Raw genomic sequence first — 24,677 nt, forward strand, 5'->3', positions numbered from 1 at the left:
GTTCTTTGTGTACTGGCATGGATAGGGGCCCACTGACATTGAGAGTGTACAGGGCCAAGAATTTGCTGCTACGCCCCTGACTCTAGACACAAATTTCGTGCCTTGAAACTTGACTTTGTTCTGATGGTTCTCAGTGTCTGAGCTAGTAAAGCTAGTTTTATAAATAAACAGGAATATTATGTACAAATCGTATTTTCAAACAAACGCAATACAAAACACGACTGTTGTACAAATGTCATTTCTAAATTGCATGACTTTTTCAGCACCTCTAGGAACTCCTTTAAGACTTTAAAATGTTCATAATCAAAACTCAGCTGAGAGTTCTGCATCTGTATAAGGGTTTCTGCTGTTGGAAAATCACTTTGCATTGCTGCACATCGCTGATGAGAAAACAACAAAAAGTGGCGTTTACATTAAGCATTACTGTCTGTGCTCCAAAAGCCTCCATAAATCCTAGATAGAGCATTGTGTTGATTTGTGACTTGCATAACCATTCTTAAACTAGGGATGTTTGCTAAATCCAGAGCTTCGAAGCTGTGTCGTCAATTTGCAGTGTAAAAATGTGTTGATTCTGAACGCTGTAAAGATTCAAACAGGGCCGGTTTATTTTAAATATCCTATGCTAATTCCACAGGGTGAACCCACAAGCGTTTTTTGTTGTTTTAATTGTATTATTTTTGACATGTTTTATATAATACAGGACCCCAACAAAGCAAAATAAATTCTGTTTTTAAATAAAAAACATGTTGTGCCTCACGTGGTTAATGGAAAACGGAGAATCATGTCAATGGTAATTTTATTTGTGTTCAAAACAGTAAGGGTTCGATCCTCAAACGGCAACTGGCAACAGGAAGTGACACCCACTGGCACCTGCCATTCAACTGTGGCAACAGGAAGTGACACCTACTGGCACCTGCCTTTGAGGAGTGGCACTGGCCACGAACGCTACTGGCCAGCGGCGCTCGCTAGCGGCATCTGCCATTAAGAAACGGATACATGCCGCTTAGCAAAGACACTTGCCACAGCTCCTGTGGCTTTGCACACAGCCATACGTTTGGGCATATTAATTTGAAGACTTTCAGGAATGTGTCGTTCACAGCTTAGTTGGTAGTTGGATTTATTATTTTTTAACGAGCAGATTATGCGTTTGTTTTGGACTTCCATGGACAATGTACGGTGGCCGAGAAAGCCCAACGCAGTGCAAATTGGAAAGCGCTGCAAAAGCACAAAACACATCCATCAAAATTACAACACAGGCGCAGCAAATAGAAAAACGCGCTGCAACTAGAAAAACGCGCTGCAAATAGAAAAACGCGCTGCAAATAGAACCACAACACAACGGAAGTGAGTCACAACACAACGGAATTTTCCCGGGGGACCTTAAAAGATACTGTACCAGCTGCGTCTTCAGTAACGTCTCGGACTTCACTGTGTGTACAAAGGACAATAAGTGGCAAACAAGGCGTTTTGTGAAGCAGAACTTTTAATAAACATAACTTACTTTTCAGAAGCTTGTTTGCCACTTATTGTCCTTTGTATACAGCTGGTACAGCATCTTTTAAGGTCCCCCGGGAAAATTCCATTGTGTTGTGACTCACTTCCGTTGTGTTGTGGTTCTATTTGCAGCGCGTTTTTCTATTTGCAGCGCGTTTTTCTTTTTGCAGCGCGTTTTTCTATTTGCTGCGCCTGTGTTGTAATTTTGATGGATGTGTTTTGTGCTTTTGCAGCGCTTTTCAATTTGCACTGCGCTGGGCTTTCTCGGCCACCGTAAACAATGGGCTATTTTGGACGTGTTTGTGGTAACTTGATTTAATAGAGCAATTGTGGTAAAGGTAATTTAAATGCTTATTAAAAACAGGAGAAAGTCGGGCTTGTGTCCATGTTTTATTTATTTTTTGGTTCGCGGGCAAAGATCCAATTTTTTATGTGCACGTATTATGTAACAGTACTACTGTCTCCCTCATTCCATACTATTATTGTCATGCATATCAAGTAATATTTTTGGAGTAATTGGACACCAAACCTAAAAATATATAAAAAAAAAGATTTCGTAGTGTTATAAAACCAAACAACCTAATTGTTATCTAATGGCATGTGCCACAGGAGCTCGCTGTGGCCTCTACTGAAAGGCAGGTGCCTATGAGTGAGACAGTAGTATTGTTACATAATACGTGCACATAAAAAATTGGATCTTTGCCCGCGAACCAAAAAATAAATAAAACATGGACACAAGCCCGACTTTCTCCTGTTTTTAATAAGCATTTAAATTACCTTTACCACAATTGCTCTATTAAATCATGTTACCACAAACACGTCCAAAATAGCCCATTAGCTGTCCATGGAAGTCCAAAACAAACGTGTAATCTGCTCGTTAAAAAATAATAAATCCAACTACCAACTAAGCTGTGAACGACACATTCCTGAAAATTAATATGCCCGATCGCGTATGGCTGTGTGCAAAGCCACAGGAGCTGTGGCAAGTGTCTTTGCTAAGCGGCGTATCCGTTTCTGAATGGCAGATGCCGCTAGCGAGCGCCGCTGGCCAGTAGCGTTCGTGGCCAGTGCCACTCCTGAAAGGCAGGTGCCAGTAGGTGTCACTTCCTGTTGACAGTTGCCGTTTGAGGATCAAACCCCCTCTCGTTCAAAAGATCAAACTGGCATATTTTATTGTTGTAATAAAGGTTTATTTGTAAGAATAAGCTTTAACCAGAAGTACAGATAATTTAGCATTTTATTTACTTAATTACTTGCATATATACATACAGGAAGTTACCTTAGCTACAGAGGAATCAGCTAATATTTTAGGCGATGGTAGCAAAGATACTTTTTTTTAGGTAAATTGCTATTTATTTTTTTAATTGTATTATTACTTAATATGCCACAAATTAACACTTGACTCAAGACTTAAAAAAAAGAATATTTATTGTTGAGTGTATTTCAGACTTTAATGAGACTGTTCATGGTATGTAGAAGTGCACAAACTGCATAAAAGAGCGCACAAACTTGTGTAAAAGTGCACTCTGTGCGTAAAAGCGCATTCCATGCGTAAAAGTGCATTCCGTGCGTAAAAGCGCATTCTGTGCGTAAAGGCGCATTCCGTGCGTAAAAGCGCATTTCGTGGTAAAATTGCAGCCCGTGCATAAAGGCGCGCAGCCTAATCTCAGGGGGTGGACCAAATACAATGTATTAATCTGATTATTCGTCACCTTGTATAGTTCGATCTAACACACTAAGACCCCTTTGGCACACACGAGAACAGTCTACTAACCGTGCATTTTAACTCCTAATGTCCTGGTGCCATAAATTAAAAAAAATAAAAATATATAAAAACACATAATCCTGAAGATCACAGAAGGTTGCCTACCGTAACGTGGACTCTAGTTACAAATTGCACGACTTGAAACTTCACTTTGTTCTGAAAGTTCTGAGCTAATTTAGTGACTAATCTTAATAAATAAACAGAGACTATTTTGTAAAAAAAACTAACGCAATACAAAACTCATTAATATTAAACACATAAATACAATAAAGGGGCACATATAAAATTACGTGGTAAACACAATCCCCTGACATAAAGCTGATCAACTGAGATGGTGATTTGGGAGGAGCCGGAGCTTCACAACGTGAAGAAAAAGCAGCAACTATTGTTTGGCAGTTCCAGTCCTTCAAGCTGCTAAAAAACAAACTTTGCAAGTAAGAAGAATCTAACGTTTAGAACATATTATGGGTTAGTTAACACTTTTTCTTTCCTACATAATTCCACATGTTTCTGTATGGCATTCAATGTATTTAATAATAAATGTACAATGTAGAGAAAAATCATAAAAAGAAAGAAAACACATTGAATGAGAGAAGATGTTTGTCCAGACCTTTGACTGGTACTGTACATTACCTCCAGAGCAGCAGGTGGAGCTGTGCTACGTTTCACAGCCTGTGGCAGCGCGGGAAAACAAGCACCCAGCTGACCGAGTCACCATGGTGAAGCAGCAGCGTCTCTTTGATGCAGACCAGGAGCAGCGGGTGAGTGTGTCTTCCTGTGTTTTTTGGTCTGAATATAAATATATATTCACGATTTGAGCAAGCATTTCCTTTTCTGTGATTCTGAGCTCGTTTCTGTTTAAAGTTAGCAATAACTAGAACTACTAACCTAACTAAGCTTAGCTTTTTGAACTCCCTAACCCTACTTCTCCCAAACTAGCTGTTAGTTCGCTCACCTACAAAGTTACAAAGGTAGGTTAATTTTTAGCTTGTTGGATCCGCCTGTCTGTCTGTTCATTAAAATATGTGATCTTAAATATCTCTCTTTAAGGCAGGGGTGGGCAATTAATTTTCTAAAGGGGCCACATGAGAAATTGGAACGGTTTTAGAAGGCAAGACTACAATACTATATAATTATATATTGTAGGCCTATACAGAATTTATAGTATCCCTTTTCATATAAACAAACAAACAATAAATGAAACATTACAATGATGCAATAAAATGTGTTGGATTATATAATTATTTAATAAACATGTGATGGTTCAGTTTAGAAAACTGTAAATATTTTGCATTGTTTTGACTAGCACCACAACCGGACACAAAATAGCAAGTTTTTTAAAGACCATTATTGCTTTAACTTAATAAAGAGCAGTACATTAAACATTTCAGCAATGTAAGAAAATGTTGAGCACATAATTTATATAAATAATTAACTAACATTTATGATTTTTTTTAAAGGTGCAACATTAACAGTGTTTAAAGACTAGCAGCACTATCAGCTACACACTTTTACACAAAAATATTTTTTTTTCAAAAGACCAGCACCATTAATTGTATACCAAAAGAATGCAATAAAGGCTTTTGTATGTTTGTTCTATTTCAGTTCTTTTTGTGTTCAGTGGGAGAAATCTAACCTGTTTTGTGCTTAGACAAGTGTATTAAAGTTGGGCTGAATATCTGATGTGGAAGTGATCAAATCTGTTTCATGAACAACTGAATATATATTTTCTAGGTTTGGTATCCTATAACTCCAAAATGATACAGTAATATCCCTTGGTACAAATATCTTGAATACATGAGAATGAGATCTTTAAAAATGTAGCGGTGTGATATAATAACCCTTTGATGTTCCTGTTTTGTCTTATTGTCTTATTTATCTGTATTATTACTGAAAACACACATAATGAATACAATTAACAAGGTTATTTAAGACTTAAGTTGTTATCTTTGATAACCATTTGATCTTCTTATTTAAAATGACTCCAAACATTTCTAAAATGTAACACGGTTCTACAGATAGGCAGTTTTGTTCTGGTGAATATTAGCTGATGAGACCTGGTTAAATCATGGTTATTTAGCTGTAAAACTAGTTTCTGTTCCATTCAGTCTTTGCACAAGAAGCGCGAGCATCTGCTCATCCAGAGCTACCGTAATACACCATTTAGACGCGAAAGAAGTTATTTTCGCTTCTAATTTATAAACATTACTCACATTGTGGCCCGCGGGCCGTACAATGCCTAGGTGACAGGTCTGATCTTACGTCTTTAAGGTTCACCCATTGCTGACACAGATGTGCAAATGCACACAAATCTTGTCTAGTCCTTGTAGAGAAGTATTTATAATAGAATAGGACTCTGGAGCAGATAAAGATAAACTTAAGCCAAGCATGGACTCCACAGTTATCTACACAGTATACAGTATTGCCAAAAAGCACTGAAATCTTGTACAGTGCTGTTGTATGTTCTCATACTTTGGTTGCTTTTTAAGTTTTTTTTTTTTTTTTTAACATTTCACTAACTATTTCTTTTTTTTTTTTCCAGGGCACTTTAAACTGACCCCCGTAAATGTATACAGGAGTGGTGGTCACCAAGAGAAACGAATGCTGAAACGAATGCTGAAATTAGGAGAGGTTAAACGTGAAAATATAGAATCCACGATGTTCAAAGACGCAGAAAAAACTCCCTGTAATCTCAATTCTGAGACGCCAAGCAGAAAAACAAAGAGAAACACCGGCAAGAAAAGAATCTCCCAGTGCTTGGAGTGTGGGAAGATTTTCTCCAGACCAGACGTTCTGAAACTGCACCAGCGCGTTCACACAGGGGAGAAACCGTATCACTGCTTGGAGTGCGGGAAGAGTTTTGCTAGACTGAGTCATCTCCAGAGGCACCAGCGCATTCACACGGGAGAGAAGCCGTATCAGTGCACAGAATGTGGGAAGCGTTTGACAAGACTTCTGTACCTCAAAGAACACCAGCGCGTTCACACAGGAGTGAAACCGTATCCCTGTTTACAGTGTGGAGAGAATTTCGGCGACAAACAGAACCTTAAACGGCATCAGCGTATTCACACCGGAGAGAAACCGTTTTATTGTGTGAATTGTGGAGTGGCTTTCAGGGACCGAAGTAATTTTAAACGACACCAACTCATTCACACGGGGGAGATGCCATATTTCTGCACAAAGTGTGGGCGGAGCTTCAGGCACTCTGATAATGCAAAAAATCATAAATGTGCTAAACGGAAAGGGTAAGCTGGAGATCATTACGTGGATCAGAAAGCATGAACGATTTTATTTATGTTGCTGTCACGTTCACATCTCCTGCAGTTAAGAATTTAAAACACTTATGTTGGTCCATTTGTCATGAATAAAAAAAAAAACTGAACATAAGTCATAAAGTGTTGGATTGACCTGGAAATGAATGGCAATCTTATAGTGTCAGCTTAAATGTCATGAGCTTATCTGAAGGTGCAGCCTCTGTTCCACAGTCCTTTTTAATCCTTTTTAGTCATTTTAATTACAACTTTCTGAATGCTGCTAAATGTTTAATCCTGTTTGCACAGTTTTGTTACAGGTTGTTAATAAAGCATTGATGTCTGACGTCCATTTCTCTCTTCGGATATGTTACATATGAAATTATTAAAGACTTATTTGGTTAACATAAGATGAACTTGATGAAAGAATTAATAGTCTCTAGTGAATGCAGTTAATATTGTATAATATTTCTATTGAAATATTTGTAGTTAAAAAAAAGACTTCCATTATTGTTCTTTGCTTCTGATTTTACTGCAGTTGGATCATAATGTTCTGCAGTGAGTTACTGCAATAAGAAGTATTTGACACATTGATCTTATTCATTTTATTATGTAACAGATCCTGAAATGTTGATATTTTGTCTGATATTCATATTTTAATATGAAACCAAAATGTATTCAGTCTAGATAAAAAATAGGGATTGGCCTCACTGTTCAAGTACTTTTGGAGGATATATATATATATATATATATTTTTTTTTTTCTGATATGACAGTTTGACAGCTGGGGATGACAAGGTGGGCTGGTGACCATCCTGCTGTTAGTTGTTGCTGGTTGCAATCAAATCCTCTCACAGCAGTTCTAGTAAAAAAAAAAACTACTATGATATCTTTCTTGGACAGTAGAGACTATTGCTCCAACAAAGGCTAGAAGCAGGTGTCTCCATACTAAGGCTATTTTTAAACCATTAATAACAGGCCAGCAACATTATTCCTCCACCAGATATTCACTGCCACAAAACATACAGGCAGGTAATGGATGACAGGAGGACACCATCAAAACGCCAGATGGTGTAGTAAAATTCCCTATTATAATTACATAGCTCACACCAGGCATAACTGGCTCCAAGGGCCTGTCTGTGAGGGAATTTTCCATATAAAGCAATTCTGAACTTGGCGGTACCGTTCTCTGAGCTTGTGTGACCTTACATTTTGCAGGTGAAGCTATGTAGTGGCCTTTAATCTCTAGAGACAAACTCATCATGTCCAATGTGTTGGACATATGCCATGATGCAACAGTGCCATGGTAAAAAGGCCTGGATCTCTTCACTACAACCTTGCTGCCTCCTGGCAGTGTTTGTTGATTACTGCATGCTTGAGTGTATGCCAGATCATGGGACAGGAACTAATTCTGCAATATCAGTATACAGCTCTGAAAAAAAAAAAAGATTTCTTTTCTTTGATTTTACCAAATTGAAAACATGGAATATTATCAAGAGGAAGATGGATGATCACAAGCCAACAAACCAAGCTGATCTGCTTGAATTTTGCCCCAGTTATCCAAAAGCAGTGTGTAAGACTGGTGGAGGAGGACATGCCAAGATGTATGAAAACCAGGGTTATTCCACCAAATATTGATTTCTGAACTCTTAAAACTTTATGAACATGAACTTGTTTTTGTTGCATTATTTGAGATCTGAAAGCTCTGTGTTCTTAGTTATTTTAGCCACTTCCTTTTTCTGCAAATAAATGCTCTAAATGACAATATTTTTATTAGGAATTTGGGAGAGACGTTGTCCGTAGTTTATAGAATAAAACAATGTTCATTGTACTCAAACATATACCTATAAATAGTAAAATCAGAAAAACTGATTCAGAAACTGATTCAGAGCTGTATATACAAACACTGCTATCTCATGACTTCTAGCATGTCCGGGTGCAACCAAAATATATTTAAGCCATGTTAATAATAAAGAAACACGCAAAAGATCAGGATTTTCTTCATTTATTTGTTAAGTTGAAGCAGCACTTAACATCATTACAGCACACAACCACCACTCTGAGCACTTTAATCAAGACTTTCACAAGAATAACCTTGAATTAATATTGCTATTTTAATATATAGCATTAGATTATTATAGGTTTTTGTATAGTAATACAAAAGGTGAAACAGACAGTGTCTGTAGTAAGAAGACAACCTGAGGAACACATGATTCAATTTATCAGCTACTTAATTATCAAATCTTTCACAGCAGGGTAAAGCCAAACCTTATGGGAACAGCCAGACCAGTCTTAGGCTGGAATTCATTGTTTCAACCCACTTAAATCAAGCTACTTTCAGAGATAAATCTTGTGAATCCTGCATATATTCTTGACACTCTGTGTTCTCTTCTCTCAGATATCTAATCGGTCATCATGTCTGCACCCTCTCCTCCAGTGGCATCATTGAGACTCAGGTCTTCAAGCATCTCAGCCAGAGAGATCCGTGGAGCGCCCTCATCATCAGTGTCGCTCTCAACAGGAATCTTGGAGGCATCTAAAAATCACAGACACACAAAAGAAGAAGAAGAAGAAAAAGAAGAAGAAGAAAAAGTGATGTTACGAAGGAATCCTACAGTTAACAAACTATAACATGCCTGCACATTTTTTGTGACTAGGTCTACATTAGACTCATTGACAGCCCAATGTTACATTAATGAGATGCACCACAAAATCTGTGGTAACTGCATTAATATTCAAGCTGCATGGGATGAATTATCACAGGATACAATGAGAAACCTCTACAACACCATCCTGAGGCATCGGACATGAGGAGTAACACATGCGTAACGCAATCCTTCTGTTTTTGTTAAATATCAGTGTGGCTATTATCTGTCTATTTTTGTTTTTAACAATTTTACTTAGATTTTTAAAAGAAACTGCATATGGTTTTAGGTATTAGGCTTCTCTAGTCTTGTGTCTTTAGTAGTGGTTGGCCTTCTCACCTCTGAAGATGTTGACATTCTTTCTCAGGTTCTCATCCTCCTCAAGGTCCTCCAAGAAGTCTTGGTATTGCCTAAAATGGATTAAATCACAATTTGTTAAAAAAAATAAAAAACAAACAATATTTACTAATCTAACTGGTTCTAAATAGTCTGAATTTAACCTCAAAGAAAAAACAACAACTTGAAACTATACTATTTTTTTTTTTTTTACCTCTCATCATCTGAGGCCATGCCTTCTCTATCCCTGTCCAGTTCCTTCAGCTTCCAGTTCCTGCGCTTTATCCTCCTTGCCCTGTCGTAGCACTTCTTAATCAGAACCTGGATATAGGAAAAAAAAATATTTCTCTAAAAACATTACAGTTTGAATTTTCCTAAAGAGGCAGCTATTTTCTTTACAGAGACCATAAAATAAGTAAGGTCTACATTTAATACATCACTAGGGGGCAGTATAACTTTAGATACAAACAAATGCCATAATTTCATTATGTGGATTATGACAAGGATTCTGAGTCTATTCTTACCACATCAGGAACGTGATGCGGATTCATCTTGTTCAGATACTCGTCGTTGAAGTTAGCGTTGGCAAAGTCATAGCTGGAACACAAGATATGAAAGGAAACAATGACCTATACGTACAGTTATCAACATTAAAATGTTTAATCTTTAATTTAGCTAAATCAAGTAGATCACATGTAATCTGCAAATTAGATGCAGATCAACATATTTCATGAATATGTAATAATAAAACCTCAAAATAATCATCTTTTTGCATTTCTATTTAAATTGTTACTGGTTTTCTCACAGATATAATAGAAATGATACTTGTCTTTTTTGTCTGTGTTCATGTTTGCATGCATGTACTGTAAGGACATGTAGTAGTCCTGAGTGATGCAATCGGATGTCAGCAATGGCGATCCTTTTTGAAATGCACACAATAAGGCTATACATGCATAAATTTGTTTTAGAAGTGACTGGTTTTCAAAGCAATTTATAGCAGTAGGGGGATTTACACTATTGGGACACCTACATATACAGGAACTTGTCAGGAAACACTTGGTGCAGCAGGGCCATCCTAATAAACTGTACTTTGCTGGAGTCGACTGAGCTCTTTGTTAGAACCTTGGTAAAGCACACAGCATGATTAGGTGACTGATTTTGTACATCTCTGTCAATGGGGCTTAACAATTAAGAGGTGTGTCCTGATATTTTTGTTTATATAGTGCATATCTTATATGTAGTAAATATAGGTTTCTATTCCCTAATTAAAATAGAGGGACCCAGAGTCCCTAAAATGGACATGGCAACTTAACTCATTACTACAATAATAAACATAATAAGACTCAGAGAAATTAGTAACATATTTAAATAATAAGCCTTTACTTAAAAATAAATAAAATATCAGCCATTCGACTCAGTGATATAAGTATATGAGCATCACATCCTGTGACCATGTGTTGCTTCTCATGGCAAGGCTTCCAGCATGCATTTTTCATGTTACTTATATTCATTCATAATCATCCATGCTGCTATAGCAATTTGCACTTTGGACATCATGTTGCTGCTACTTCCCTGCTCCTTCTATTTTGTGTATTTACATACTTGTGTTTTTATCTAATTTATAATTTTAGCTTTATTTTGTCTTTATATTTATCTATTTCAAAATTGCTCTTTGGGTGTAAACTGGACTGTGAGAATAATTTTTTTTTCCACCTCATGTACCATGTGATGTGAAATGACAATAAAATCTCCTTGAATCCTTAAATAACAAACAAGACAACTGTGGTGTACTAGACCAGTAACTACGGATGTAGAGTGCAGAACAGTGTAGCTCAAGATTGAGACTAAAATCAACAAATAAAAAAAGATCAAAAGGTTCAATAGCTCACCCCATCACCAGGTCACCGATGTTGAGCAGGTGTCCCAAGAAGGTGCGACAGTGATACTGCTGACTGGTGTTCATCTCCGAGGTCTTCTGAACCCACACCTCAGCCAATGTGTGCTGTTAAAATACATATAAACACACACAACATTTATAATTTGCTGCTTAAAATACCATATTAAAAAGAGGTCTTGTAAAACCTGTCTTGTAAAGCCTTTCTAGAAAAGAAATAGCCATACTGAGTTCATCAAAAACTCCAGCTTCTCATAGCAAGGCTTCCAGTTGGAATTTTTAAGCAGGATAATGCTCACCCACACACAGCAAGAATTTACCAGTAATTTTTCTGCTAAATTGCAACCCTTCCTTGGCCTGCTAGGTTGCATATCTCATGGTTGTATTCAGGCTACAGATAGGCCAACAGGATACCAGACCTTTTTTTTATAGTACACTTTGACACATATTTTAGATATGTTTTATAATATTTCAAAACATTTATATTATATTTTGGCCAATAAGTGTATTTACTGATTCTGTCTCAGAGTTATCTCCTGTTCTCATCTCTTTCAGGTTGTGTTTTGACTGTCTTTGGTTCAATCCCACTCCTTACTCTATTGGATCTCAGACCGGCTCCTGCTCCCAGTTTCTGGTCCCTGATGATGTCGATATCCATGACGATAAACTCCTCCAGCTGCTTCGGACTACATAAGCTGTTGAAAGGGTAGCGCCAGTAAGTGTTGGCATCCACTTCTGCAACTGCAAGCAAATAGTACAAAAGTGATGAGCTACAAAACTGGCCACTTCTGTTATTAGAGGTCAGAAAATGACCACAGCAGGAAAATATACTGTATCTTAAGCACTGCTGACGGTGCACTGCTGATGCTATGCTTTCCAGTGTATTTAAAATATTCTGCCAAATTAGACTGCTATTATTAGTCTATTATTTGTTACTAGCCGAGGTACATTATGGTAAAATTCCAGTCTGATACACAACGAATATTCAGCTGAAATAAATTACACTGGGGAAAAGAACATTGTTGAAAACTGGACACATGAATAAAGCATTCAAGTCATCTTTTTCTTTTCATAATTTAAAAACAATAAAACAGGTGGTAACAATATGAGCTGACTGGATGGTAACACCACAATATAGTAAAGAAATAATAAAAGAAAAACATGGCATGATGCATGCATCCATTTATATGCAATTTTCTGCAGCATAAAGTTGGTAATTAAAGCTGCAATCCTTAAGATATTTATTTTAAATTGACAGCAGATATATTCCTAAATAAGGCAAGTATTGCCCCAAGAGGGCAAATATACATTCATTAATGGCATCAAGGTGTTTCTTCAACCATCCATACATAGCCTAACATATTTAATGTAAAAACAGAGCCTGGTAGGTCCTCCTAGGACCTTTTTTTTTAATTGTCATGATGGCTTTTACTGTTTACCTTAGCAACCTCAACACTGCTTTTGATGCCGATACAAGATCTCATGTGTACATGTAGATATCACAGTAGATCTATTGATTCGAGCATTAATACCCCAAAATAAACAAAAAAAATAGAACTAAAGAGAGCCGGCATGCTAAAAGACAGTGCTAAAAGGACAATGTCTTACTAGAAACTCCAGAATTATCCGCTCTGAAGAGAGACTACACCACAATGCACGTTTTAAAAGTACTCTACCTCATGCTTCGTCCAATCAAACATTCTTACCAGAGAGATCTTTAAATTCACAAAACCTACAGACTGTCAATTTAAAAGTAAATTAATTCTCTATACATAAGGAAAACAAACAATCAAAAATCCTGAAGACTACTTATGTTTCTTTGAAGTGTTTTTTTATTATTATTATTATTCAGCTTTTTCTACCCTTAAAATAATCCAATACGTTATTAGCCGACATGTGTTAACTGGAAAGGGAACCCCAGCATCTGGTGTGTAATATAATGTATGATGTTTAATTCCAGCAGTACTCACTCTGCAGGGTTTTTGGGTCGATAAGGTGGACCGTGCTGGTCACCTGGATGCACACGCAAACCTGACCCATGTTCCCGAGACTCTGGGCCAGACAAGGTGACATGCACACTACGTTGTCCTAGAAGACACACAGACATACGTTCATCAGTTACACAAATATGCCAAATGTGATGAGACTAGTATAGTGTCCCTCCTGTATTGTGCGCCTCCTGCATTAAATGTATTTTCTCTTTCTTGTCGGTCATGTGTAGAAAGCACATGCACATGTTTTTTTTTTTATTGTTTTCTGTCTAAAGTAAAATGGCTGAAAATAAATAATCATTTCTGACATTCTGGTTTTTACACAATTTATTTTTCTACTAATCAAATAATTTACGACACTGCCCTCATGATTTTTCAGTGGTACTGTTCTTTTCCTGCCGTATACAGCAAAAATACATATGGAATTAAAAATTTAATTACAGGCAAAAGGCTGTGCTTATACTAGTATTTATCAAGAGGCCCTAAACTGCATGTATGTTATACATAAAGGGAAATAAATCTAGATTTTCTTCTTAAGCATTTTTGTTGTGTACACTCACTGTAACCTTGATGTGAACTTAAATGTGACTTCTGGGTACCATTATATTCCTAAGCTGCTACACACAATGAGTGTAAAATGTAAACAGGTCTGGGAATCATTATTTTAAATCCACACATTTTCACATTTATTTACTTAGCCTGGTCAGAGCCAAGTATTCTTACACTCACATTAACAATCATACACACCCACCCCAAAAAAAATCACTGTCAGGGATGATAATACTCCCCAGTCACTGCAATGTAAAATCTGTACAAACTTTACTGATAAGGCTGTGTAATGATGCGTACCTTACAGATGGGCACAATCTCCACCGAGAAGGTGCTTTTGTAGTTGTAGGTATTGGAGTGCACGTCGTGAGAGATGAGGCGCTGGGAAGCCTTTGATCTTCACAACAGAGATAAAAGTTCATTCATCAGTTTGTTTCATAATCAACTGAACGCAGCTGAAGAAACGATTTTTAGTATGTGGTGGAAAAAATTGCTTTTCAAAGGAAGAATTTATTACAGAGTGAAACATTCTGATTAAACGCACATGTGAAGCAGAGCTCCACTGAATCAGGTGAACCCTTATTCATTTTTTACTGTCTGAGCCTGACACATTTTTGTGAGGGGGAATGGGTACAGCTTGCAAAATAAGGTCAAATCTCTGAGCTCCTTACCTGCAGGGCACTGTGCACTGTAGAAAATCCACCATCTTCTGGGCATGCTGCTTGGAACTGTAGTAAAAATCAATGCCCTCTAAACAGAGGAAAGGGAAAAAAGGGGGGAAGAGGGCATAAAAAGTAAGCCATTTAAAAATAGAGCTGTACACAGTTTTATCTGCCAACTGTCATACTTCCAACACGAGAGCGTACAGAACGTTCCCCTGTAACGCGCTCCAGATGGAGAGACGTCAAATATGGCCTCCACATGTCAGTGAGTCAAAGCTATATATATATATAGACTAATCTAATGATTATCTTTTTTTAATTAGTTGATTAGTCAACGATTATTTCTGCCATGTACTCTATCTGTAAAAACGATACAAACAGCTGAACATGAGACTTTAAGGCATTTAAATGTCTGAATATTGTTTAAATGTGGAGAGTACTAAAAATTTGTGAGTAAATATGTAATCTGTTATGTTTGGGCACTTTTGGAGACACAAACTAAGTTGAGTGTAAACTGTGTGAGTGAGACATTTACCCATCTCCCACTGCACTTCTATCCCCAGCACTTTGTGTAATACAGGACTGTCACAAAGTAGCGATTAATCCACAATGAAATTTGTAGTCGACAAATTTAATTATCAACAATGTCGATTATATTAACTTATTGTTGCAGCTCAATTATATACATTTTCCTTAAATTTCTGATTAACTGTCCTTCAAAGCAGAAGCACACGAGAACTACTATGTAAATAGCAGGGCTAATCTGTGCTAGTGTAAACAACATATTAATTAAAATGTTTTTTTGACAGCAGAGAACCAATTAACTAAAATAGGCTGTTTTCTTCATAGCTTAGATTTCATATGTAGACTGGGATGTGAATAGTACATAAGCAGTAATATCTTTACAAATTATTTTAAATTCAGTTTTTTTCCCTGATATATGCCCTGAATCTCAACATACCATGAATCTCCTTGATGCGAAGTGTGTTCTGGTGCACCTTGTGTTTCAGAATCAGCTGCTCCAAATAATAAAAAGTCTTCTTGTGAACAGTCTACAAAAAAACAAAAAACAAAACAGTAATTAAAAAAAAATAATAACATACATAACATGGACCAACAAAGAATCCAACAACAATTTTTTTTTGGTAATATTTCTACATTACATATATTCAAAACTTTCTTCATTTGAACAGTCATTTACTAAACTGTAAATAAAACAAAAAAAAAGGAGAATAATAGTGTTAGATGGTGCATGGAACAGCATTTTTACCATAACAGCAGCGGAGCAAAAAATACTTTTTAACATGGGCTGGTAAAGACACAATGCTGTTATGCTGCTGTCTTTGATGAGTGTTCATGCACAGCAGTTTTCTAAAAAGATTCATAGCTGAGCCTCAAATATCACCCTTGTATGCTTTATGTACTTTATTATGAATGCACGTGAATGGTGGTACAATATTTTTCACAAACTATTTACTAGGGTAGTGTGCAGATTGGGACAAAAGCCCTGTTTTTAAATGAGCAAATCTGGCTAATATTTGCGACATACCAATGTGCATTATGTAAATTTTGTAACTGATTATGTTGATTGCGTTGAGAAGTCGCCACAGACCTAAACATTTATTACTGTAGACCAGCTATGTACACTAAACTAGCCTGGATTGAAAAAATGGCAACCACATCAGGATGTGTACAGAAATCTTTTATAGATCTACACTGACACTTTTAGTACATTTAGTGCATTTATCACATCTTATTTCTATTTTTACCAGCTGTAGTATACCACAGTATTCCATAGCTGGCTTAAATCACAAGCACACTCAAGTGCAACAGCTTCTTACCTTCTGTCTCACTTGCACAACTGCCTTCCAATAGTCTTTGGCTTCAACTCGATGGCAGTCATCGCACATCTGTGCCTGTATGACAAACTCCACCACAAACACCTGCTGTAAGATGGCTCCATTCATGACCTGCAGAGAAACCAGCCAGTGACCAATCACATGCAAACAGCTCCAAAACAATAGCTATAAATAATAGCCTTCTATTATTCTATCAGTAATTAAGAACAGGCTAAAGCACCTCCTTCTGAATGGTCAGCTTCAACTTGATTCTTTTTGAGTGTGGTTCCGTCCATAAGAACCCAGCATCAATGAGCCGGACCTAGGCAGAATGAGGAAGATCGTTTAGAGACAATCACACTATAGAAACAGTAGAGCTGGTAGTGATTTTAGCACTACTTTCTATTCTTACCTTTGTCATTGAGCTCTTCAGTTTCTTCAGACAGAGAGCGAGCAGCTCCCTGGACTCGAGGGCACACTGCATCCATGTGCCTGGGGGCTGCAGGTACCTATTGGAGCAGATAAGGGAAGCTGTCAGTCAGGCCAAAGTGATGATTCACCCACAAAACACTAAAACTACAACAGTCTGGAACAAATGTGTGGAAAATATGCTATTAGCTTCAGATTTAGAGGCTTTAAGGCCCAATCTCATTTCCCCCTTTGCTTCTACCCCCTAGCCCTACCCCTCCGTTTTGCATGTTTATGCCTAGGAGGTAGAGTGTCCCAAATCTTGTAGGGATAGAGGGGTAAGGTTAAGTGTTAGGGCTACATGACCCAGCAAACAGAGATTATTTAGAGACACACTGCTAATGAAGATTTCTGAAATGTAGTTTTTACTTTAAGAATTACGATAACTATCAAATTATCCTAGGTTAATGTAGTTTTAATGTTTTATGCTCCTTCTCTGCACGAGCATAAACAAAATAGCTAGTAATCTCTGTGACCTGTGAAGAAGCTATAAATGCAGTACAGTGCCCTCTGCCAGCTTGAGTGTCTAGAGCACATCAAGAATTAACCAAAATGAGCATTTTTTTTCAAACTTTACCAATTAAGGAAATAGATCTAGCTTTTTTTAAACATGAGTCAGTCACTACCGGGGTGCATGACACTGACTTTTATTGTAATATTTTATATATGACTTACATAAAAATAAATATGATTTATTTTAAAATATACATATTTTTATATTCGAAAAATTCACCAGAAGTCAATGATCCAATGTGATGTTATATTAAATAATAATGTAAGTAAGTAAGTCGTGGAAAATAATCAATAAAGTTTCAATGCCCCCATAATCAATAAAGCATTTAATGAAATTTGTCCAACATGCCCTGTAATGTGATTATTCTGCATGCCCACATTGATACAACGATGCTGAAACAACATTTACTCCATAACTTATGCTTGAGAAAGCATACCCCAGAGTTAAACAATGGGAAGACAAGCTGCATTAAAAATAATGGTTCCACATAAATGTATTTGTTAGTACCTTCAGCAGTTCCCTCTTAGATTGAACACTTTAATAAACAATACAAAAACACAATCTTGACTGATCAATGAACAAATAAAAAAATGAAGTACCTTTCACACTGCTTGCAGAAATGTACAGAGACTTGTTTTGGAATTCCCTCAGAGATGTCCACCTGGGTTCTCAAGCAAGAGACGCACATGTTGGCTGGATTTGGAGGAATGGGCACTCCACATGTGCAGCAAAGGCTACAGAGACAAAACAACATTACATTAGTGTTTACATAAGAAAATCGCTTCATAATATTCATGCATTCCAATTCAATTTATTTTTAAATCTGTTCTTATTACCCCTATTATTGTGACGTAATTTCAAGAAGGTGGTGCCCGGAGAACCACCCATTACCCAAAAAGTAAGTCAGGCCGAGGTTAACCTAACATGTGTGTAATTATGTTAAAAGAATTACTGTTTTATTGGAGATGTTTCCATACTGACCACCCCAGTGTTGCTGCAAATGAGAGTGAATGTTGCTGCCCTGTAATACTCACATGTTCCCATGGCTGCTTGTGGCTGGGGCTTGCATGTACTCCATGACTGTGAAGACAGCAGAAAAGAGAGGTTCTTAACCCAAAATAACCCATGTTGATGTATGCTCCACATACCCTTTAAAGCCTGTATAAATTTCTTACAGCATTCTGTCCCCAAGTGACATATAGCTACTGAACATCCTGAGAGCATCACATGACAGTATGCTGGAGATAAAACTAGCTCTTTTAAAAGTTTATTATTTGCTTATATAGCTCTGCTTCAACTATTTTAACAATTTAAATGCATCAATTAATGTTTTACATGCTATGTAACTAGTTCTGACCAGATTTTTAGAACTTCAAAATACAAGTTTTAAAATTGTGTCACTACACCCCAATCCTTTTCACACTGGATTTCTCTGGTAAAGGCACAAAATGATTAAAATGATTATTTAAATGATTATTTCTGCAACTGTTTACCAACCAAAATATAAGTAAGGCACAGATTAACCTAAAACATATATAAATATGATGTGATGTATGCTTCACAGGCTCTTTAAAGTCTGTGTAAATTCCTTCCAGCATTCTGTCTGTCATTTTAACTCAAAGTCCCTAAATGACATATAGCTACTGAAGATCCTGACAGTGTGTAAATGTGTGCCTGTTTCTGCGTTAGTGCTGGAGATGAAACTAGCTCTTTTAGAAACGGTATTAGCTTTTACAGCTCTGTTCAGCAGCAGTAAGAGCAAAAACTGTCCCTGTCCTGTTGCTACTGTCCCGCGACACTCTCCTACTGTCCCGCGACACTCTCCTACTGTCCCGCGACACTCACCTACTGTCCCGCGACACTCTCCTACTGTCTCGCGACACTCACCTACTGTCCCGAGACACTCTTCTACTGTCTTGCGACACTCTCCTACTGTCCTGCAGAGCTCTTTAACTGTACCGTGGAGGTTTTTAACTGTACCGCGGAGGTTTTTAACTGTACCGTGGAGGTTTTTAACTGTACCGTGGAGGTTTTTAACTGTACCGTGGAGGTTTTTAACTGTACCGTGGAGGTTTTTAACTGTACCGCGGAGGTTTTTAACTGTACCGTGGAGGTTTTTAACTGTACCGTGGAGGTTTTTAACTGTACCGTGGAGGTTTTTTAACTGTACCGTGGAGGTTTTTAACTGTACCGTGGAGGTTTTTAACTGTACCGTGGAGGTTTTTAACTGTACCGTGGAGGTTTTTTAACTGTACCGTGGAGGTTTTTAACTGTACCGCGGAGTTTTTTTTTAACTGTACCGCGGAGGTTTTTAACTGTTTTAACTGTCCTGCAGAGCTTTTTAACTGTCCTGTGGAGCTTTTAACTGTGCCGCAATGTGATACATTGTGTCTTATCTTAGTTTTTTTGAGACGACTTAAGACTTATGAGATAATTCCCCTAGATTTGACCATCAAATCTATTATATAATATTTCCAGTGTCATAATACAAAATATCAAATATCAAAAATAGTATGACTTTAAATTAATAACTAATATGGACACAGGTAACGACCTTGTTCATGTCTGCACACACATTACATGTGTATTTAGCCTAATCTCACAGTTATCACACTCATATATCTCTTTTATATTCTATATCACATTCTGGTATAATTATATTTTTTATTATTCATTTTTTTCTGATGTGTGTGTACTTATGTGTGTCTGTATATAAGTTCCTGGAACAGTCTAATTAATAAATTATTTTTTTTTGCTATATTCTCGTTTATTATTGTTTATCTACATTCTATTAAAGTCTAAATTAGTCTAAATTAAGTCTAAAAGTCTAAATTTTAGTTAAAGCATTTGCACAGCATTTTGCTTATTTTTTTCTTGGTAAATTTTCTTTAAAAATAATCAATAAAATCTAGGTGTTTGCGTTACACTTAAATTCATAAATCAGTCATCATAAATCACCATCATGAAAAAAAACGTATGTGCTTGTTTTGGGCTCTGAATTACTTAAATAATGTAAAATATCATTTCAATTGCTGATATTTAGATTTTTGCAGTGTAGGTATGAAACGATTTCAGTGACACCGTTTAATTTGTGGTCTTTTGATAGAGCCTATTCTATTGCTTATTACACTGTTTTTCAATCCTGGTCTTTAAGGGCCACTGCCCTGCACATTTTATTAATTGTCATACTTTGACAGCCCCACATTAACACAATAATTGACAGCTGATTGTCTGGTGTATTGGAAGCAGGGACAACTCCAAAAACTGCAGGACAGTGGGCCTCCTTGGCCAGGGTTGAGAAACACTGGCCTATTCCATCAAAATCCCATCACTGTGTACTTGTATTAGTTACAATTAGGGTTGTGCCGATGGACAATATCATATTATTTATTATTATTATATTATTATTATATTATTATTAAGATATAATTATTTATATCTAGGTTACAGCTTGTCTTCGTTTTTTTTCTACATGTCTGTATTCATTTTAAACATTTCATGTTATTCACACAAATATAATACGCCTGCTAGATTTCTATTATTATTACAAAAATAATTCACATATTTATTGATATTTAATCAAGAGATATCAGGCAAAATGCGCTGCGCCGTGCCTCTCTCTCTCTCTCTCTCTCTCTCTCTCTCTCAGCGCGGAGCTGAATTCAGAGCGAGGCTAAAAATAAAAACTCAGTTTAGTTAAATAAATTAAGATGAGTGAGGACCTATAAATTGAATCAAATATAAAGGATAGGTTGAGGTTTTGGTGAGCTGTTTCAATTATTTGAAACTGAAACAGATATCATTCTGCGTACTATTAGATAGCCTTTGATTGTGTTTTAAATGAGTTTTTATTTTATATTAATTATTTTTTTATTCAATTTAAATATTTTTAGTATTTTATTGATCAAACTTTTTTTGGCTATAGCGGCGTTGGCTGGTCACCTGAGCAACTACTGTGCTTTTAATCCTCTCCTGCTGTAATAAACAGTGGGGAAAACACTTTTCTTAGGTTCTGGTTAAAACTTTTCCCGCTGTGTTCTCAGAATTAAAGAGGTATAGCGAGAGATCAAATGTTACTGGGTGAAATAGTAATAGACACACAGTTTATCAGCATGATTACTGTATTTTAAATCCTCTGAATTCACAGCAACACCTGCACTCATCTCTGCATTTCATCCACCGAGGTAAACATGTTCCCCTGAACTCCTAAAGTAAACGTCAAGCAAAATGACATGATACATCTACAACAATATTGTAATAACTTAACTTTGTTTAATAAGTGTTGGATAACTGCTTGCCACGTCTGCATTGTATAATTTGATTTAATCTGCTTTATTAGGTCTACAAAAAAACTGCAGGACAGTTTAAAAGTTCCACAGGACAGTTAAAAAACTCCACGGTACAGTTAAAAAGTTCCACAGGACAGTTAAAAAGCTCCACAGGACAGTTAAAAGCTCCACAGGACAGTTAAAAAGCTCCACAGGACAGTTAAAGGGCTTCGCAGGACAGTTAAAAAGCTCCACGGTACAGTTAAAAGGCTTCGCAGGACAGTCGTTGAGCTTCTCAGGCCAGTTAAAGAGCTCCGCAGGACAGCAGGCGAGTGTCGCGGGACAGTACGTGAGTGTCGCGAGACAGTACGTGAGTGTCGCGAGACAGTAGGTGGGTGTCGCGAGACAGTACGTGAGTGTCACGGGACAGTAGGTGGGTGTCGCGAGACAGCAGCAACAGGACAGGGACAGTTTTTGCTCTTACTGCCTCTCGCTCTGTTTCCACTATTGTAAAAATTAAAAATATTTAATAAAATGTTTTGCGTTCTATATAATTAGCTCTGATAAGATTTTAGATTTTGTATCAATATTTAGAACTGGGTCTGGGCCCTTTTGGGTTAAGTAAAATGAACTAGAGAATAAAATAACACATAGCTAAAGCACTAAAATCTAAACAAATACACACATTAACATTCTCCTGCTAACCAGCTTTAGCAGAACAGCTACTCACTTTCCGCGGTATCCGGGTTCCGGAGAGAGTATAAAGACAGTAACTGTGTGCTGGTTAAGTTAAAGCAATGTACTGGTCATATTCTATAACAGACAGCGGCTTTTATTATATTAGATATCAATAATAGAAATATATTTACTCAGAGAAAAGCAGCGCCTCCACCCGCACGTGCTCCTCCAGCTGGTGACGTTACAGCCGAGTGCCAGGGTAAAGGACCCCAGCAGCAGCAGCCCGGAATGCGCCTGATTAAAATAAACTAACCATGTCTGCGCGTATATAATCATAGTTATAATCATGACTCGTTATAGTCATGCAACTTTTCTTTTTTTAAGATAATAGAGAGATCCGTATAAAAGCCTTTATTCTATAGTTTATAGTAATTCTTTATTCTATGTTTGATTTATTCAGTTTCCAAAATTATTTCCAACTTTTCCAAAATAGGGGGATATTTATTCCAAAATATAACTGATATATTAAGTAAGACTTAATATATCAGTAATGAGAGTGTTTAAAAATAATAACAGCATCTCAAAATAATGATTTACTATCTCAAAATAAAGAGTTTCTGAAAATTATTACTTGGTATCTTAAAATAATGACTTAGCATCTTAAAATAACGACTTAGTAGTAGCACAAAATATCGGCTTAGTATTTTGATTTGATTTTGATTTGGCATCTCAAGAAAATGACAGAATCTCAAAATTATAAGATAGCATCTCAAAATAATAACTTAGTAGGCTTTTATTCCTCAACAAAACTAATTATGAACTACAAATGATATCTCAAAATAATAACTTAGTATCTCAAATGAATGACTTAGTATCTCAAAATAATGAGATTGCATCTCAAATTAATAACTTAGTATCTCAATATAATAAGATAGCATCTGAAAATAATTATTTAGTATCTAAAAATAATAATAATTTTAGTATCTCAGGATAATGACATCTTTAACCACACCACATTTTTTTATTAATTTTATTTCTATTTTTTTCCCCCAATTAACACGGCCAATTACCAAACCCACTCCTTAGGACTCCCCTTATGTATGATGTCCCAACCCCAGGAGGGTGAAGACTAGCACATGCCTCCTCCGATACATGCACACATTGTTTGTAAAAACACTGGAAACATTAGCTAATAAATAAACATTTTGTTTGTTTGTTTGTTTCCTACACTAACTCATTGGGGCTCCTTAGTTAACCTAGTTAGTTAAATAACTAGTGTATGTATATATAAACTGGAGGTGCCTGAGATGAGGTGGAGAGTGTTGTGTTGATGTTTAGCACGGTGTGTGTCACTGTTGTGTGTGTGAGCTGTAGAGGAGGGTTTCCCTCCGGCTGACATTAGCCTGTGTGTGTGTGTGTATGTGTGATATGGAGAGGCAGCGCTGTGTGGCGGGAGCACTCCTCTCTCCAGCCCGTTTCGGCTCTGCAGCTCCGGATTTACCCCACAGCCAGGCGACGCGGCCGGGAAGGCTGCAGCGCTGCTCTCCGGCTCTGGAGGAGGAGAGCCTGTAATGCGGACAGTCTGTTAGAGATCAGCCGTTCGGTTCAGCCGTTTCCGCGGAGGATGGAGTGAGACCTGCCCGCAGAACCGGAGCAGCCAGACGGCGGCGGCAGCGGCAGCAGCGGGGGGTTCGGAGCGTGCGTGTGATTGTTGGTGTGGCTAAATGCTCGGAGATACGATGACCCTGCTGTCTCTTCTGGGTCGGATCATGCGTTATTTCTTGCTAAGACCGGAGACCTTGTTCCTGCTGTGCATCAGCTTGGCTCTATGGAGCTATTTCTTCCACACGGACGAGGTGAAGACCATCGTCAAGTCCAGCCGGGACGCGGTGAAGATGGTGAAGGGGAAGGTGGCCGAGATCATGCAGAACGATAAATTCGGGGGTCTGGACGTGCTGGACGCCGAGTTCTCCAAGACCTGGGAGTTCAAGAGCAACAACGTGGCCGTGTACGCCATCCAAGGCCGGAGGGAGCACATGGAGGACCGCTTCGAGGTGCTCACAGACCTGGTCAACAAGAGCCACCCCTCCATATACGGGGTCTTCGACGGGCACGGTGGGGAGGTAAGGCTGAGTGAGCATGGTAGTTAGCTAGCTGGTGTGGAAATGGCTATATTTACTACACTGTGGGGCTCACCTGCTCCAGAGCCTGGAGTCACCTGAACAGGTGTAATAATATCACCACCTGGTCAGAGGTAGGTAGATAGCTAGCTGGGAGCAGAGCTAGCAGAGCTTAAAATCAGGGATATTAAGAGGTCTAAACATT

General features: G+C 37.5%; 2 protein-coding genes and 1 long non-coding RNA gene across 5 annotated transcripts in view; 2 read left to right on the forward strand and 1 right to left on the reverse strand.

The window, feature by feature from the left end:
* The first annotated feature begins 2,510 nt into the window (after positions 1 to 2,510).
* LOC107197872 (uncharacterized) lies at positions 2,511 to 6,862 on the forward strand. Its single transcript, XR_001518825.3, has 2 exons — positions 2,511 to 4,020; positions 5,802 to 6,862. It is a non-coding gene; the product is annotated as an uncharacterized LOC107197872 (long non-coding RNA).
* Positions 6,863 to 8,498: 1,636 nt separating this feature from the next.
* Positions 8,499 to 22,703, reverse strand: nmd3 (NMD3 ribosome export adaptor). 3 transcript variants are annotated; one of them, XM_015608157.3, is made up of 17 exons: positions 22,544 to 22,598; positions 22,405 to 22,454; positions 18,441 to 18,486; positions 18,006 to 18,140; positions 16,837 to 16,933; positions 16,666 to 16,746; positions 16,428 to 16,556; positions 15,548 to 15,638; positions 14,596 to 14,674; positions 14,225 to 14,321; positions 13,355 to 13,472; positions 11,980 to 12,125; positions 11,380 to 11,492; positions 10,015 to 10,087; positions 9,705 to 9,811; positions 9,494 to 9,564; positions 8,499 to 9,045 (listed from the first exon to the last, which is right to left on the reverse strand). In XM_015608157.3, exons 3-17 carry the CDS (start codon positions 18,482 to 18,484, stop codon positions 8,912 to 8,914), a joined length of 1,515 nt encoding a protein of 504 aa, XP_015463643.3. In that variant the 5' UTR covers positions 18,485 to 18,486; positions 22,405 to 22,454; positions 22,544 to 22,598; the 3' UTR covers positions 8,499 to 8,911. The 3 variants fall into 3 exon arrangements, with proteins under 3 accessions (XP_015463643.3, XP_007258462.3, XP_049334700.1); XM_007258400.4 differs by lacking the exon at positions 22,405 to 22,454 and having other exon boundaries at positions 22,544 to 22,703; XM_049478743.1 differs by lacking the exon at positions 22,544 to 22,598 and having other exon boundaries at positions 22,405 to 22,537.
* Positions 22,704 to 23,742: 1,039 nt separating this feature from the next.
* Positions 23,743 to 24,677, forward strand: part of ppm1lb (protein phosphatase, Mg2+/Mn2+ dependent, 1Lb) — a 129,645-nt gene continuing 128,710 nt past the window's right edge. The window contains exon 1 of the mRNA XM_022678792.2: positions 23,743 to 24,475. Coding sequence (XP_022534513.2) covers positions 24,077 to 24,475 — 399 coding nt within the window. The 5' untranslated portion in view covers positions 23,743 to 24,076. The remainder of the gene's footprint in view (positions 24,476 to 24,677) is intronic.

This window comes from Astyanax mexicanus, chromosome 4, assembly GCF_023375975.1.
Source record: "Astyanax mexicanus isolate ESR-SI-001 chromosome 4, AstMex3_surface, whole genome shotgun sequence".
Taxonomy (NCBI): domain Eukaryota; kingdom Metazoa; phylum Chordata; class Actinopteri; order Characiformes; family Acestrorhamphidae; genus Astyanax; species Astyanax mexicanus.